At 38.1% G+C, this 17,301-nt stretch overlaps 1 protein-coding gene across 4 annotated transcripts in view; it reads right to left on the reverse strand.

Moving 5' to 3' along the window:
• Positions 1–17,301, reverse strand: part of MAP2K4 (mitogen-activated protein kinase kinase 4) — a 127,075-nt gene that overhangs the window by 89,677 nt on the left and 20,097 nt on the right. For all 4 annotated transcript variants that reach the window (XM_019654447.1, XM_019654449.1, XM_019654448.1 and 1 more), the window contains one exon: positions 3,658–3,760. In XM_019654447.1, coding sequence (XP_019509992.1) covers positions 3,658–3,760 — 103 coding nt within the window. The remainder of the gene's footprint in view (positions 1–3,657; positions 3,761–17,301) is intronic.

The raw sequence follows: 17,301 nt of genomic DNA on the forward strand, positions 1-17,301 counted from the left end.
ATTTACAACTTTCCATAATAAGGGGTATAAAAAAAAAAGTAATAGAGAAAACTATAGCTCATAACACATGGTGTAGGGAAAGCAGCAAGCAGCAGAGATGAGAGATAAATAATGGTCCCAACAGAACCTTAGAGAGGATCCATAGTTGGAAGGTATGAAGGCCTAGAAACATGAGTTCATTAAAATTCTCTCTAGAAGAAAGGTCTAGTCAGTTCCTCCTTCCCTCTCCACTACCCTAAAAAAAAAAAAAAGAAAAAGAAAAAGAGCATGTCTCTCAAGAAAATAAACATAGTTTTTGGAGAGAAATAGTCCTCATAGGGTGAATGTTGGCCTATTCATTCTGGCATCTAGAATACTCATGGCCTGACAGCCACTTCTCAAAACATTCTCAGAAAAGTAAAGTCAAGCTCACCAGTTGACCGTCAATAACCAGAGCTTCCAATCAGCCTTCTAATTTTTTCATCCTCAACAATTAATGGATAATCAAGAATTATAAGACAAGTGGGAAAAAACTAACACAAAGGAGAAAGACAAAGATAAAAGAAAAACTGACCTTTGAGGAAACAGATTACCTAGAGGAGAGAAAAGAACTTTAAAATTCCAGATTTTACATCTATAAATTAAGAATAGGATAATAAAAAGAAGCCACAATCATCTCGTGGAAATTAAAATCAATTGCCGAAATAGAATATTCCACAGAAGGTTCAGAAAATAAAGGAATAAAGAAAATAAATCCTAAGATACAGAGCAAGAAAACAAAAAGATGAAAAATAGGAAAAGAAAATTCAAAGACCCAGGGTATTCGAGAGGTTCAACACCCAAAAAACACACATTTCAGAAAGAGAAATAGGAAAAACATGAAGGAATCTATCAGAAAAAAACAGCAGAAATTTTCTCAGAAACAGATACATGACTCTTCAAATTAAACCTCAGAATATCTTCATATAATTACGGAACACCAAGAAAAAAAACAAAAATGCTAAAAGTTTCCAGTGATAGATAGAAATAGGTAATATATACAAGTAACATCTCTGCTATAATTAAGTAGATCTACACGTGGTACCCAAAACTTATCTTGTACTTACACTCACCAGAATGCCATTCTCCATCTATCTGTTCTCTCTACCTACGAGCCTACGAGTATCTGTTCTCTTCCTGTCTTCCCAAATCCAATTCAAATCTTGTTCCTTTGTGAAACTTTTCACCAAGTTATTTCCCTAAAGTGGTCTTACCTGCTCCTGCACCATTCATTTGACATTCAATCTGTATTACCTTATGCCTTATTTCTTGAATTGCTATAGCCAACTGTCATTTCTTAGAATTTATTTAAACTGTAGGTTCTCAGAAAATAAAGACAGCCTTAATTTTTTTCTTTTTTGCTCTTTCACAGAATTCTGTAGCGAGGAGACATCAAATGCCAGATGATCTGAAACTGGTTCCTGGGACATATCTTAACTTCATTAGTTGCTTATATTTCATCTTATCTTTTCCTAAATTCATGAAAACATTTTATATTTATATCTGTAACTAAAGTTCAAGGAAATTTTAGAAGACGTAAACATATAACATAGCACAGAGGTATCTTTTTCAAAGCCCCCCCAAACTGCAAGTTTTATTTTCTAATTGCAAACTACTTATCCTAAACATTGACCAACAGCGGTTTTTAGTGCATGATAGTACACAACTCAAGGATAACGGAAGTGGGTGTGGAGGCAGAGGAGATAGGCCACCCTAAGTAAGTAGTGAAACAACTGCCTTTGACCAACATCTATGCAGGTAAGTTGTTATTCCTGATCCAGATAATAAACCAATGCAATAATAAAATTCAAACAAAGCCTGGGTCTAAAATTTTACATACGAAAATAAAATTCAAAAGATTCTATCAAACAGTAAAAATGCCTATTATTTGTCCTCTCAAACTTTTAACTGCTGGGAAGAGACAAAGGATAAGAAGAAAATAGCTGGTTGTAGGATTATTATGAAGTAGGTTTTAAAAAAATCTGATTGACTCAAATTTTAGAAAAGGCTTTTTTCACCCTGTTTACTGTTAATCAAAAAAAAATTGTTTATGAACTCCCTATACATGAAAAAACTCTTGAGGTAAGAGAATATAAATATATGTGAATGATTTTCCAGTTCTAAATATGAGTCAGGTTGTCCTTCTCTTGGGGGAGAGGGGAGCTTTAAAAAAAGAAGAAAAATCTGTTAAGTTTAGCAATTATTGCATATCCTTTGTTTCACAGACTTCAAATATATGGTGTAGGTAGCAACCAAGGTAATAGAAATGGACTACATTCAAGAATTAGTTTTGTACTAGCTGTCACTAAAAATTCTAGGAAAGGAGGAAGGAGGTTCTTCAAAAGTGTTTCCTCACTGCTGAAGCTCTGACTAAAAAGTGCTACGAGTTTCTTTTCTCAATACTATAGCCCCCATTTGATGCTTCAGAGAAGATAAAAAGGCTGGGACTCTAGGCTGAGCTCTGACAAGAAATCTCACTATGAACACCAGTGTAAGAAAATTGACAGACACCATTCCCAGTCACATAAACTGTTACTCCAGTTTTCATTTAAATTATCTTTCATTCCATTCATGGTTATAGGTGAAGTATAAGAGCAGATACACACATATACTCATTACTCCTTTCTAGACGCTGCTGTTTTAAAAATAAAATATTTTCAGCACTCCTATTGCAAAACACTCTTCCTTCTACCAATCTGTTACTTTCTGCAAATACAATGCATACCTAACATCAAAAGAAAACAGCAATAAATGTGCCTCTTTGCGAAGAATAAATATATTTGTAGTCTAATAAGGTATGAATACAAATTGTTGAGATATTATTAAAAACTATAAAATAATGTATTCTGACAGTTTTTAATCAAACTTTCCACCACTTGCCTTATAGTTCTCAATACCAGAACTAGGTGAAAATTATTTTTATAGACATGACTATAAATGTAAAACCACTGCTTTTGACCCTATTCATGATAGGTTTTTTTGGGGGGGAAAGACATTACTAATTAATATATCACTTCAATTCAATCAAAGATTTCTGTAAAATATTATTCTGAAGGCATTAATTTAACTAACATGTTTCTAATACTTTCAGTGAGATGTTATAACATCATTTCTATTTTTAATAAAAATATTCAGGGAACAAATTTTTTAAATATTCACTGACACCTGTACACTGACATGTACACATTTTTTCAATTTACTGTGACATGGAAATCTCTCAGAATTCAGTTTATTAAGAATGTGAATCTATTTTGTCACCTAGTCAGCGGGAATGGTTTGTACATATCTACAGGGGAGAGTTAAGTTTCCTAAATATCAGTTACAATTTAACTGGAAATCCGTAAAGGTATAAACAATATAGTCAGTTCAGTGAGAGGGAAATTAAAAAGATATAAATATATCTGGATCTTCAGTGATTTTTTTTCCCTTCAAGTAAATTTTAAAAAGGAAAACTGTGTTTACCTACTTCAGCCTATAGCACCAATAACTTTCTATTTAAGTTCAAATAGTAATATTTCAAATGGCCCATAAAAATAATAGAAATACCAACCCCTCAACTTGAAAAAAATTCACAAAATACTGTAACTTTAAAACCTTTGCTTGAGTTGAGCCTTTTATTTGATTACCAGAAATACTCACATGTGTGGGTTTTGAACTCCTGTAGGGTTAGGATTCAGAGTAAACCTTGCTGTAGATTTGAAAGGTGGGTTTGCAAAATTCAACTTCAGTGCTTTGCGTTTACCTAAGAAATAACAAATAAAAAGTAAAAGTTTCAAGTACTATAAAACAGGTACTATTCTGAGGGCATAAGAAATTCACACCAAAAGGCAGAAAACTTGGCTTTAACATATAGTTAATATAATATTTTGAAAGGCAACAATGAATTTCTCAGAATTATGGAAAAGTAAATTAAAATGATCTAACATTGTTACTATCCATAAATTATTCATTATGCTCCAGTAAAACAGAAAACAATTCTCAGTGCTTCAAGTTTATATGGTTCAGAGATGCTAACACTTTTGCAAACGAAAGTACCACTATAAAACTCATGTACCTCAGCAGATATATTGGAAAATACTAAACTATTACCTTGCCAATGTTACACTTTAATGCCTTAGTTTAATAAAAGAGTTTTGCCTCAAATGTAATATAAACAACTGAGTGAAGAATTTAAAGCATTTGCAACCGTAATTGTCTAAAAAATATCATGCTTGAGTCAACTTCAAATTAATAACACAAGGTTCCAAATAATCATTTATTTGGAGAAATCTCTTTGGGGTGGGGAGGGGGAAGGTATCAATGTTTTCTATTATACAAACCAAGCACGTCCATTATAAAAAAGCCAGAAAATTCACAAGAGATAAAACAAAAATATATATTACATATACACCTATAAAATACATTGGGTTTTTAAAAATATTTAAACTTATAAGTCCAATTACCCCAAACTAATCATCGTCTATTGCAGACTATTTTCTATACATATATACGGACATCATTTTTCTCTACAATTAAAATCACACCACAATACTGTTTTATAACATGCTTTACTCACTGACCATATTTCTTTCTGTCAATAAATCTTACAAATCATTTCTTTAGGATTCTAGCATATAGAACCTTTGTAACAGACCTGGGTTTTAAGCATTTCTAAGCACATCTTGGTTTCATGAACGTATTAAGGATAATTTTTCCAGCATTCACTCTTCACCGTTTATCAAAGATATATCTACCTACTCAACCAACATCTCTGCAATCCAAACACTTTCCCACCTCAATGGATCCAAAAGACGGAATACAGGGCTCCCCCTGCTCAGCCTAGTGCTTCCCATGAGATGTGGAAGTTTCAGTGTGCCCCACTAGCTGGACAAGACTGCAGGGCAGGAGCACAGATGTGGCTCCTGGACCAGTTCCCAGGGGTGGCCTTTCTACAGGATAATGCGAATTCCCAAGACCAGACACATCATTTTCAGAAGTAAGCATAATACAGCATGAATTTTCCACTTAATTTGCCTTTCAGACACCAAGTATTTACTTTAAAGTAATTTTCGTTTGACAGCAAGTACAGGAAGGACATTAAAACTAAACATGCAAAAGGTACATACTCTGAAAAATGGCATATTTGTTATATTAAAAAAGCAAATTCTGTATATTACAAAAAAAACTTTAAAAAATTAAAATGCAAAAATTTTAATTTAAATTGGGAAAATCCTCATAAAATCAGAAACTCTAAATAAAGATATCACACAAATCAAGATAAGTAGAAAAATTGGCAAGGGTATGAACAGAAAACAAAATTAAAGAATGATGAAAGGCTCCAACACCAATAACAGTTAAAATTTTTGTTCATGTGAAATTGGCAAAGTTTAGAGGTTTTATTTTATTTATATATATATATATATATATATATATATATATATATATATATAATTTTAATGATAACATGTTAATCAAAATGACGAGATAAAGTAACCACTGGTACAATACATTGCCGGTACAAAAGTAAATTGCTACAACTTTTCTGGTGAGAGGTTCGGCAATGTATTAGAAAAAGTTTTAAATGAATGTGCTTTTTTACTTCTTGGAAATCTGTCTTAGGAAATATTTAAAGGCAGAGGATTATTCCCGGGCCTTGACACCTAATGGAATTTCCCCTGCTGGATTCTGAAATTGCTTGGGGCTGCTGACTCCTTTCTTCCTCCAATTGTCTCCTATTCTCCCTTCAATTTTATCCAATGCTTGGCCCACCATTGCATTTTGGAAGCACAGATAACTTGTCTTCTCATTTCTAGGTCCAGAAATAGAGAGGAATTTTATGTCAAATAGCTCACACCCAGATTCTCGCCCTCATACCTGATTTAGATGACTTTGGTGATGAGTTTTGGGACTGTTGAGCTGATGTCTGTGTGAGATCTGGATTTGACCTGATGCTATGAGTTAAGACTTTTAGGGATATTGGAGTAGGGTGAATGTATTTTGCACATGGGGCAGATGTGAATATTTGGGGGCCAGAAGGCAGACTGTAGCAGGCTGAATAGCGGCCCCCAAAGATACCAGGTGTTAATCCCTGGAACCTATGAGTGTTACTTTATATGACAAAGTTTCTGGAGGTAAAATTAAGTTCAGGACTTCTGTGATCATAAATTTGAATAAGCTCAATGCCCACCAATTCCCCAAATTCAGAGCTGAACACCGCCTGCCATGTGGTATATGTCTGAAACTAACGGTCCGTCATCCATGATCTCAATATGGTGAAACACTGATAAAAGAGTTAAGACCAAATGCAGGACAGTAGCAGAACAAAGAATCCCTGTGAAAACTATGCAAAGAAAAACCCAAAATCAGCCCTCTCTTCAAAAGCCCAATTTGAGGGGACAGTAGCTAACCTCTACAAGCAAATAAAATCTATTACTACAACAAAAACTTACTCAAACTGTTTTATTGGAAACAAATATTTATATATAACACAAACATACATGCACACACAGATTCTTTTTCAGCATTACATTCACATTTAAACAAAAATAAACTGTGGTCTTTAAAGGACACTTACTGAAAAAGCAAGCATGTGTATAACAGAATGTGACTTAACTGCCATGAATTAGATTTAAACACTCTCTACATTTCAGAAATATCTGCAACTATCTTGAAAACTACCCAAGTATATAGTCTGATCTTTCACTAAAAACATATACTAAATAATCCTATAAAACTTCAAAGCCTTTCTCAGCAGAGATGACTCAGAGCCGAAAACTGGTGCCAGCGGGTTTAGAGTAGGATCAAGTTATGTGGCCTGTTCTCAGCAGCCCACCCCAACTCTCTAACTAATGAACTCACAATGCAGTCTTGAGGAGGAAAAGGAACACCCCAAAAAGTCAATCAAAGGTGAGATTTGGGAAAGAGGTAGAAAGTAGCAACTTTTACAATGCTTTCAAGGGGATATTTCTGGCTAGCTGTAGATCTGTAGGCATGAGCCTTTTTTTTTTTTTAACATCTCTCCTCCAATTAACTTTCTCTAAGAACCCCTTTCTCAAGAGCCGCCAAAACTAAACCCTAAAGGCAACCTGTCACCATGCAGTCAGATAGTTTTAATGACAAAACTACAAACAAATAGGACATTAGATCAATAGAGATTTTTTTCAAAAGCCTGCAACAACTTCCACAGGGAGAAAGGGTATAAGGAAAGAAGTGATACCATAACTGGCTTGTGGAGATTGTTAGAAGCTAGCAGGGATTTAAATATTTGTACAACAGGGTTTAAAGTAATCGATCAAGAAAGGTTATAAATTTCTGATTATAATTCCCCCTTTGGTGAAGCTGTCACCAAATAACCAATTCCTAACCAAACAATGCTGATAAACATGCCTCCCCTTTATCCACAACAGGAAAGACACCAGGCATGATTAAACATCTTATTTATGTGGCAAGAGAGAAGATTTTCTCTCCTATGAGAAAAGATTGTCTTTGTATACTTAAAACTTCACTTTAGTGCCTGACATAGAAAATACTTGCAAATATTTATTGATCTGGGAATAAATCTGACATGGATAGCCACAGACAGCTCAAGTGCAGGTTAAATTAGCTAGAATAAGTTTCTGTTGTTTGCAAGCAAGCACCCTGACTGATGAGAAAAACAGTATCTGTCCTCATCCTGTCACGTTTTCAAAGCATTGCTATATATATCCTTTAGGGTAATACTGCCATACTGCCTAACATTTTTCATGTTCTGGCTTATAAAGAAAATAAAGGCATCTGTTCAACACACTGGGAACACGAGAATCATAGGTGGTTCCGCAGCCTACATCCCACTCAGCCGCTCCAAGGACTGATGGGATCCATCTCTGTACCACCCTTGAAATTCTGGTTTCAAAACTAAGAGAATGCCTAGTACTATTTCAACAGCCTTGTCCACATCATCTAAGACAATTTCTTCCTCAGAGTTCTCATGAGAGAAGCATCCCCAAGCATGGGATCTTCAAGAATACTCAGAACAATGATTCTGAAGAACAAGAATTTGTCCAAGCTTATCCACTCACTAAGGCCCAGGGATATCTTTTGCTGTAATTCTGAGCACAAGGCAACTCACAGGTTCACAGAATATTGAAGTTGGAAGGAAGACATCTTTCAGCTTTATTTAGCCTTCAGCAAGATGAAAAAGAGCCGTGAATATTCCCCTTCCACTATCTTCTCAAGCAATCCAAACCTTTAACATCACTTTCTACCAGTAGCTAAGCTGGCCCATGAGTTGATCAAGTTCAGCCTTGGCCAAAGATCCCACCAAGGGCAGCTGCGAGTCTACCGCTCAAGTATGGAAGAGGACCACTCTGTAACCTACGTCACCAAAAGCATCTCTCCTTCACCTTCTAGATGAGGAAAAGGTGTCATTTCCTCATTATTCATTAAGAAGCAGCATTATTTATAGTCCTCAAAAACATCAAAACCAGTCTTTCCTCAGAGGGATGCTGTTTACACTGGTCCACCTTGTGACCCTCTCCCTTCCTCCGCAAGGCTGTTCCCATCACCAAATTGTGAACAATTTTCTGTTCTAAATGTTTAACTACTTGATTTATCTTTGAGCTCTGCAAATCAGATGTAACAGGTAGCTAGAACAAAATAACAGCTCAACAAATATTTACTGAATTAGAATTATTAGAGTTTTTTTTTATCAACATTGCACTATCCTCTCATACAACCCAATGGGCTTCTGTTACCCTTATGATTAGAATGAGAGAACCAGGATCCTCCCACTGAGCGTGTAAGAATGGAATCTACCTATCTTCAACATCCAACTTGAAACAGTAATAGCAAAGCCCTTATTGTTGATGGCAGTGAAGATCAAGGAAGGACCTGTGATATGCAACAGCTGCCTCTAAAGGATGGCATTTTTGACACAATACTAAGAGATCACTGTGGGTTATGCGGTAGATTGTTACAAAAACAGCCACCAATGAGTCACAGCTCCCTGTGTCCTTACCTCTTTGCAAGGTAACTTCACCGCCTCTCCCATAAATAGGTGAAGTCTATATCCCCACCTCTTGGAGCTGGACTGGCCTTGGGGCTCGCTTTGACCAGAGAATACAGCAGAAGGGATGTTTAATGACTTCCAAAGCTAAGCCATATGAGTGAGGCCTTGCGGCTTCCACTTTCACCCTCGTGGAAAGCTACGGAGTCTAAACATAGAGCATTTCAGTCCAGCTTCCTTGACAATGAAGGGCCACATGGAGCGAGAGGTCTAGAAGTCCCAGCCACCCCAGCTGAGCTTAGTCTGCCCCAATTGACCTACTAGCTAAATGCAGACATGTGAGCAAGCTCAAGGGAGTCCATCGGAACTACCACTCAACTAACAATCACGAAAATCAGTTGCTCTTTTAGGCCAATGTTCACAGGCCAAAGGAACTAGGTAGGAATAATCAAAAAGCAATCAGAGTCACTCCCTCTTAAGGAACCCCCACTGCCACCACAGGGAGTTCCCTACAACCAAAGAGAGGAAAAAGCGAGAACCTGAAGTACAATGGCAAGTCACTCATGTAATACCTTCAAGAATATTGGCGACTGACCTACAAGTGCTGAGCACAAAGGACTGCCTTAAACTCTCATTTCTCCCTTGGCTCTAATTCTTAGTACCTCATTTTCAAAACAGAAAGAGAATCCAGAATAACTTTTTTTTTTTTTTTTAGCTGAGCCATCCTGCCACCTGTTGGCAGCTCAGCAGCTGCTCAGCTCGGGCTGGGACTCGAACTGCTGTTGCTCAGAGCTTAACCCTTGAGCGAGCTCTTAACCAACTGAGCCACTCGGCTGGCCCCAACAGAATAACTTTTTTAATTGTTTGTAATCACTGGTTATGAAATGAGGAACACACAATTCCAGCTATGCAACTTTATATTCAAAGAATTTCAGAAATGAGGAAATGAAGTGGTAGACAAGAATTTACTTCCATTCCCTTTTCTGCTGAAATTATTAAGTAATGAGTGCCCTAATTCATTTCATAAGTTCAAGAGAATAAGAGAGAAAGGATGTTAGACTTGGAATTAGAAGAAATAGGAAACCTTGTCAGTTCTGTCCTAGACTTGCAATCTCAGGCATTCCAAGTATTAAGTGAGCTTCTAACAGCTAATATTATATTGCCCCGTCCTCCTCCAGACTTTGATACATGAGCAATTTCCAAAAATTCATAAATCTCACTTAGAACTTTGAACTCCCATCAATAAAATAAAGCAGTTATTCATCATCCATGATGCAGCTAAGCATTCTGGAAACTGGATTGTTCTGAGTTTAGGAAACCAAGTAAATGACAACAGCCACTTTTAACATATTTTGAAACGTCTGTGTAAGATGGATTTTGGGCAAGTGCTATAATAATTTATATAGCCACAGGTGCACAAATATCACAATTATACACAAGCTATGTGCAGGGCAGTGGAGACAAAAAGAAAAGGTAGCGGACCTAGGCACAAAGACTGCTTTGTTTGGCATCCTGTCAAAATTGAAAAGGAATCCAGTAGGAAGAGGCTAAAGGATACGAATAGGGAAGAAAATTATATTTGCTAGATGCTAAATGATCACCACTGAAACGCTGGTAAGGATAAAACCAGGGACATTTCTATGGTCTAGTCATTGACACACCTGTAAAACTAAGATTAAAACAATCCCTTACCTGGCAACACTGCCGTGGTGAAAATGAACTTACCTTAAAAATACAATAGCTGGTAAAGAGTAGCTTATGAAAAAATGGAAACTACTCTGATACCTTTTACACCAATAAAACCTATGAGCAACAAAAAAGAAATTCATTTTGCTTTGTAGATTCGTTTAAACTACTATCCCATAAAAATCACTATTCCTCTCCAAATCCAGCATCCATCCAAATCGTGCTCAATTAGAAACCAGAAAAGACAACATGGAGTGGTAGAGCCAGTTTACCTAGTTTTCAATCTCAGCTCTGCTACTTACAGCTATATATACTCTTGGGCAAGTAAGTTCACCTCTCTGCCTGAGTTCCATTCCTGCTAAATTGAGATTAACATCGCCTTCCTCAGAGGGGCCTTGGGAAGAGAGTAAAGGTGTTAGTATGTTTAACTGTGTCAGCCACTGTCATTCATTTTTTCCCAGCTTCTATTATCAATTATGTCGAGGTTTATGATGGTAAGGTTCTGAACGAGGGTGGTATCTCACTAACACCAATGCTTCCTAAATGTTGAACATTTTCTTCAGTTGACAAGCTGAGGCCTCAGAGGCTCAGCTGCCAAAGAACCAAAATAATTCACTCTCAGCATTCCTGACCTCTGGCAGATGATTCATCGTCTTCTTCCTGGGTAGATTTTTTTTTTAACCTGGAATATTTCTCCATCAGTTCTGGAAGGAGTACTGCTTTGGCACAAAAGCATAACGGCTTCAAGCAAAATCTTATAGACTCCAGACAAAGGCAAAAGAAGCATGTTACGGCTGGCCGAGTGGCACGATGGTTAAGAGCTGGCTTGGGACGCCAGAGGGCCCCGGTTCAGATCCCACATATGAGGGCCAGTCACACTGCCCTCTACAGCTAAGATGTTGAACAACAGCTCAACCTGGAGCTTGGCTGCCTTGAGTCGCCGGCACGGCATAGGCTGCAGCCCCTGTGGCAGTGGGTTGCCATGGGCTACCATGTGTGGCTGGCGGCCAGCATGAGCAGCCAGCAAAAGCAGTGAGCCACCGTCCAGAAGCCGGCGACTGATCTGCCTCACCCGGGAAGAGCGCAATGATGGTGCCAACTTGGGCCAGTGAATCAACGTCCTCCACAACTAGACTGAAGAACAAAAGGACAGCAACTTCTCTGTTCCCCTTCCCCCAATTCCCCAGCACTGTTCCCATCCCCCATTCCCCAATAAAAATCTTTAAAATAAAAAGAAGCATGTAGGGGCCGGCCGAGTGGCTCAGTTGGTTAAGAGCTCGCTCAAGAGTTTGAGCTCTGAGCAACAGTGGTTCGAGTCCAGCCCGAGCTGAGCAGTCACTGAGCTGCCAACAGGTAGCAAGATGGCTCAGCTTAAAAAAAAAAGAAGCATGTTACTTGTTGTATACTGTACTTGACTAAAAGGCTCTTGTCTGGTTAACAGAAGTCTTCATGGAGAATGTGAAGGCTTAAAAGACCCAAACTTGCTCCCAAATTGATCATCCAACAAGAAAAAAAAATTTTAACTCATTTTCTATCACAGCAAAATGGGGAGCTTATCAAGTTTCATGGAATGAAGCTCAAAATATGCCCTAAAATCCTTCTAAACCTAGTATTAGAAACTCATAATTGGTTCTTCATTCTCTGATTCTGCTAACCATCAACTCTGACATTGATGATATGAGCCCCTCTGTGATCACCAGTGATTTTAAGTCAATTACGCACAATGTCATTATTATGGGTTTCTATAGGTAACCACACCTTTGAGCTAGCAATTAATTAAATCCCACAAGGCACCACTTCTGAGACCAGCAAGCAAATATTGGGTTGTCGGAAAAGTCATGACACATTTTTGCAGCGAAAAACAGAAAAAATATGTCATGACTTTTCCGACACCCCAATATAATTCCTCAGGCTAAAATGGCCAACTCCAAGCTCCTCAAAAATACCCGGGGTGCTCGCTGATGCAGGAAGACCCTGCTGGGATTACCAACACAGCACAAACGCCAAGGCTTCATTGACAGAAACAGGACTTGAGGTATCCACACAGTCATGCAGACAGAATGAAACAGATTCTGTTCAGCAGAATCTTGGCTTTGGAGCTCCATGGTCCCAAGTTCTCCTGTGGAGAGCCCCAGGTTCACTGAGGGGCAAAAAGAAAAAATCTTTGTCTGAACTTCACAGCCCCAGCTGAAGTCACTGCCTTCTGAAATGACAAACAGAAGCAGTGGGGAGTGGAATAGATAGGACAGCAAATAACCCAACTAGAAAATAAACAAAGAACACAAACAGGTACTTGCTAAAAGAAAGAATATAAATAAACCATTAACGTGAAAAAAATCATCAAATTCTTCCAGTTATCCAAAAAGTTAAAATTCCATTTTTGCCTTTAATACGACACATAAGACTCCTAATGTCAGTTAACAAGGGTAAGAGAAGTAGGTACTCCCTTCTGAACGTACCACAGCTGTATTTTTACGTCTATTTGTAGTTATTTGGTATCTACCTTCGCCAGTGCCCCCTAGGCTCCAGGAGGGCAGCAATTCCATTTCTCAGGTTCCTCAACACCTAGATTTATGCCTGACACATAAATCCCTAACACAAAATCCCTAAGTAAACAAATGAACACAGGCAAATGAATGAACAAGTAAATGACTACTAGGAATATAAATTGTTCCACTTTCTAAGAAGGAAATATCTAGCAAATATCTCAAAATGTCCTTACAATTAACCAAGTAACTCCATTCCTAAGAATTTACTCCTTCAGAAGTTAAAGAATATGCAAATCAAGTTATTCTAAGCAGTGATATTTATGTTATATCAGTTACAAAAAGTATAGCACATCCATCAATGGAATATGACACTACCACCAAATTAATAAATAAATACACAAATAAATGACTACTGACATCAGAAAATATTAATAAATAGCAAAGCACTTTTAACTGGGTGATAAGAAATGTGTATAATAATCATTTTAGTAAAGCATATGTGAATACGATAATTCATAGCACACACAGGTCATTCTCTAAAATATCACTGGTGATTAATTCAAGTTGCTTGAATTATAGATGATTTTTTTTCTTTTGCTATTTTTCTGTTTCAGTTTTTCTACAATAAGCATTCATTGTTTCTGTTTTAGTTATAATCTCCTTGCTACCCATACCAAAGCTTTCTGAAAGGGACCAATATTATTGAGGCCTAGAGAACAAGTAAAAAAATGACCTTAAAAATAGAAAAATAATATAACCTGGATATTTCCACACCCCTATCATTTTGTAATATTTCACAAATGATATCTTTTGAGATTTCTGAAGGTATGTGGATCAGCTAAATTTAACAATATTTTAATCTCCAACAAAATGGGAAAAGCTTAGCCAACACAATCCCCCCACAACACCATGCTCCAACGATTGTGCAAGGACAGCCTCCGTGGGAATCTAAAGAGTTGGAATTCCAGTTACACACCCACCTGAGAAGGTTTCAAATGGATACTCAAAAGGAGGCAGCCATTACTGTCAGCACAACCTCGTCCCCGGTCAGGGGAGAAGAGGAAGGACGTGCTAATAATTCTGAGTTCTTCATTTGTCTCTCGCTTGTTTAGCATTCCCTTTTATATCATCATCCTCACAATCATTACTAAGAAAGGCCTAATCTGCTACACACCGCACTAATTCCATTCACGTAGAAGCACTATTGCTACAAATTGCTGAGAGTTCTAGCCAGAAGTGGGAAGGGTCACAGCATAGCAAGTCGGTAAAGGTACTCAGCACCTTGCCCAGGTGCTCGGAACACTTTTTAAAATCCACATAATGCCAGATCCACAGGGCATGTATGTTCTTTGAGGGCATGTATGCCTCAAATTTGTGATCAACAGAGGCTCCATGGAGACAAGTAAGACACAAATGCCATGTTGATCAACTCCAACAAAACTTTCCACACGGAATGGTCAAAGTGATCCCTTCTTCTGTGATGTGTAGGCCATCCAGTGACCTCTGCCTCCCAATCAGACCCCTCCACATTGTAATTAGGCTCCTCACCAGCTCCCCCAAAGTTCTACATGACTGTCTCACCACATACCAATGGGAAGATGCCAGGATTTCTGGAAAACCATCCATATAACTGACTCTTACTGTTTGATACCCATCTTTCTAGTGGGACAAGGCACATAATACACAAACTTATGAAAACTGTGTAAAGAAAAGCCACAAGACTCCTTCCAATTCTCATCAATACTCCACAGCCCTGCAGGGGCGTCCAGCCAACTTCACCATTGAGACAGAGGCACATGTCACTCAACAGAGCTTCTCAGAGCGGCTTGCTTGAACTCCATCCAGCAAGGAACCAAGTGCCCACTGGTGTTGGGTCCATTTCTTTTTCCTGCTTGGTAAACTCCACAATATCCTACCATCAGCACTGTCACTTTCTTTTCCATCACCCATAAATAAAATAAGTAGGTTAACCATTTTTCTACCTATACCATCAGTTGATTTTTCGATCAGTGCTTCAAACCCTGGAGAAAAGAACATCTGTACAACACAACAAAGGAAACGCAGGGCCGTTCCTGGCCAAGGGCCACTGACGTGGAGCTCTAGTAAGTGGCTCCAGGCCACAGGGCAAGCAGGTCTGTATTTCAGGGGACAGCTAATGTATTCGCAGCAGCACCCAAATTCAGGAGCTACCAAAACAACCAGATCCGACTTCTCCTTGAAAAGTATACTTAGAATAATACTGTTAACCACACAAGAAAGCCAGAATTTCATCAAATGTTAATTTTTTTCCCCTTATCTGACAAAAATACCAATGAGGATTCCTACCAGTCATAAGTAATTAACTCAGCTACTCAATCTTATATAAACTTCATTAGCAAGTAGGTGAGGAAAAAGAAACTGTAAGAAAAAGACAATTTAGCATCACAGTGAAGATACCTCTTTGGTCCTAGGAGATAGGGCATGTTGATCCTTTTCACAACAGAAAGTCCACTGTCCACTGTCCAAAATGATATTAGGTACCTACTGGTCTTTCCAGGTGAAGTGTACACTAGCCCTCCTAGAAACCTTATGGGTTCAAAGCTATGGATGGGTTTATTGCATGCAAGGTAGTTTTGCTACAGTTTTATGATATGAGAAATATTTTTTATATGTATATAGTTTTTGAAAGTTTGTATTACGCCTCTTCACTTTTACTGAAGACCTACATTGACACCTATTTTTGCTAAATGAAAGAAATCCAGAGTGGATTTTCACTTTTATGAAAAAAGGCAAAAAATGAAAATAGCATTCAACATTTGTTTTGCAGGAAGCCATTATAGAGGCTGCCCACACCAAGCACTGAGAATGACCACCAAGCTCTTTTCCCAGAAACTACACTCAGCATCTCAGCATCAAGCGCCATAGCTGCGTCTGAGCATCTGTGCTTTTTCTCAATTTACTTTGTGTATCCGTTAGCAAGGTGTGTCCTAAGGTATCAGAAAAGCCTAAGTAGTGCGTGAGGGTGTTACATTTAGCATAAAACTGGACATAATTAAGTATTTCGATTGTGGTGAACAAAATAAAGACATTGAGTGTTCCCAGGCCCAAAATTCAACACTTGAACAAAAATTTTTCCATATAAAATAATGGTAATTGCTTCTTCCCTTTATACCATTTCGGCTTATGAGAGGTGTCACAGGAATGCTCTCATTTTTTGGCGGGGTGGGGGGACAGGACAGGATGGACCTATATTTAGTTTTTATCCCAGGTTCACCCTTGGATTTTCCTGAATGATAGGAGTGTTTTTTTGTTATTCATAACAAGCCCCTTTCAGCTTAGCCAGAGTTTATGTTAATGAGGTGGGGGAGGGAGGCAACGTCAAAACTTCTGGATGGGGACAGGTCTCCAGAAAAATCAATCAGGTGATCAATCAAAGTGATTAGAGGGTTATAACATTTTTAGCCCCATCCCCTAAGCTCCACAGAGGAAAAGAAGGGCTGGAGGTTGAGTTCAATCACCATGGCCCATGATTTAATCCTGCCTAGATAATGAACCCCCACTAAAATCCCTAAACAATGAGTTTGGAAGCTTCCCGGTTGGTGAACACATCAAAGGCCTAGGAGGCTGACACCCAGAGCAAGCACTACAGCTCTGCAAAACCTCTCTCACACCTGGCCCTCTGCATCTTTCTCTATTGGGCTCTTCCTAAGTTGCATCTTTTAAAATAAACTGGTAAATATAAGTCAAGTGTTTTCTGAGTTTTGTGAGCTGGTCTAGCAAATAACTGAACTTGGCAGGGAAGGGGGGGAGGGCATGTCAAGGGAACTATCTAACTAGTAGTCAGCCAAGCAGAAGTGTGGGTAGCCTGGGAACCATATTTGCAGCTGGATCTGAAGTGGAGGCAGTTTTGTGGGGCTGAACCTTTAACCTGTGAGATCTGATGCTAACTCCAGGTAGATAGTGTCAGAATTGAATTGTTGGACACCCAGTTGGTGTCCGGAAACACCTGAGTGTCAATATTTGAAATACTGAAAAGTAAACAATATTAAGATTTTCTAAAGGCAACAGAAGTCAGTTTCAAGAAACAAATCTTTTATTTCCATTAATACTTCTAACTGATTATTTACACTATCCAAATCTACTGTATAAGCAAGCCTAAAAACAGGT

The sequence above is a fragment of the Hipposideros armiger genome, unplaced genomic scaffold, assembly GCF_001890085.2.
Source record: "Hipposideros armiger isolate ML-2016 unplaced genomic scaffold, ASM189008v1 scaffold_222, whole genome shotgun sequence".
In the NCBI taxonomy this organism is placed as follows: domain Eukaryota; kingdom Metazoa; phylum Chordata; class Mammalia; order Chiroptera; family Hipposideridae; genus Hipposideros; species Hipposideros armiger.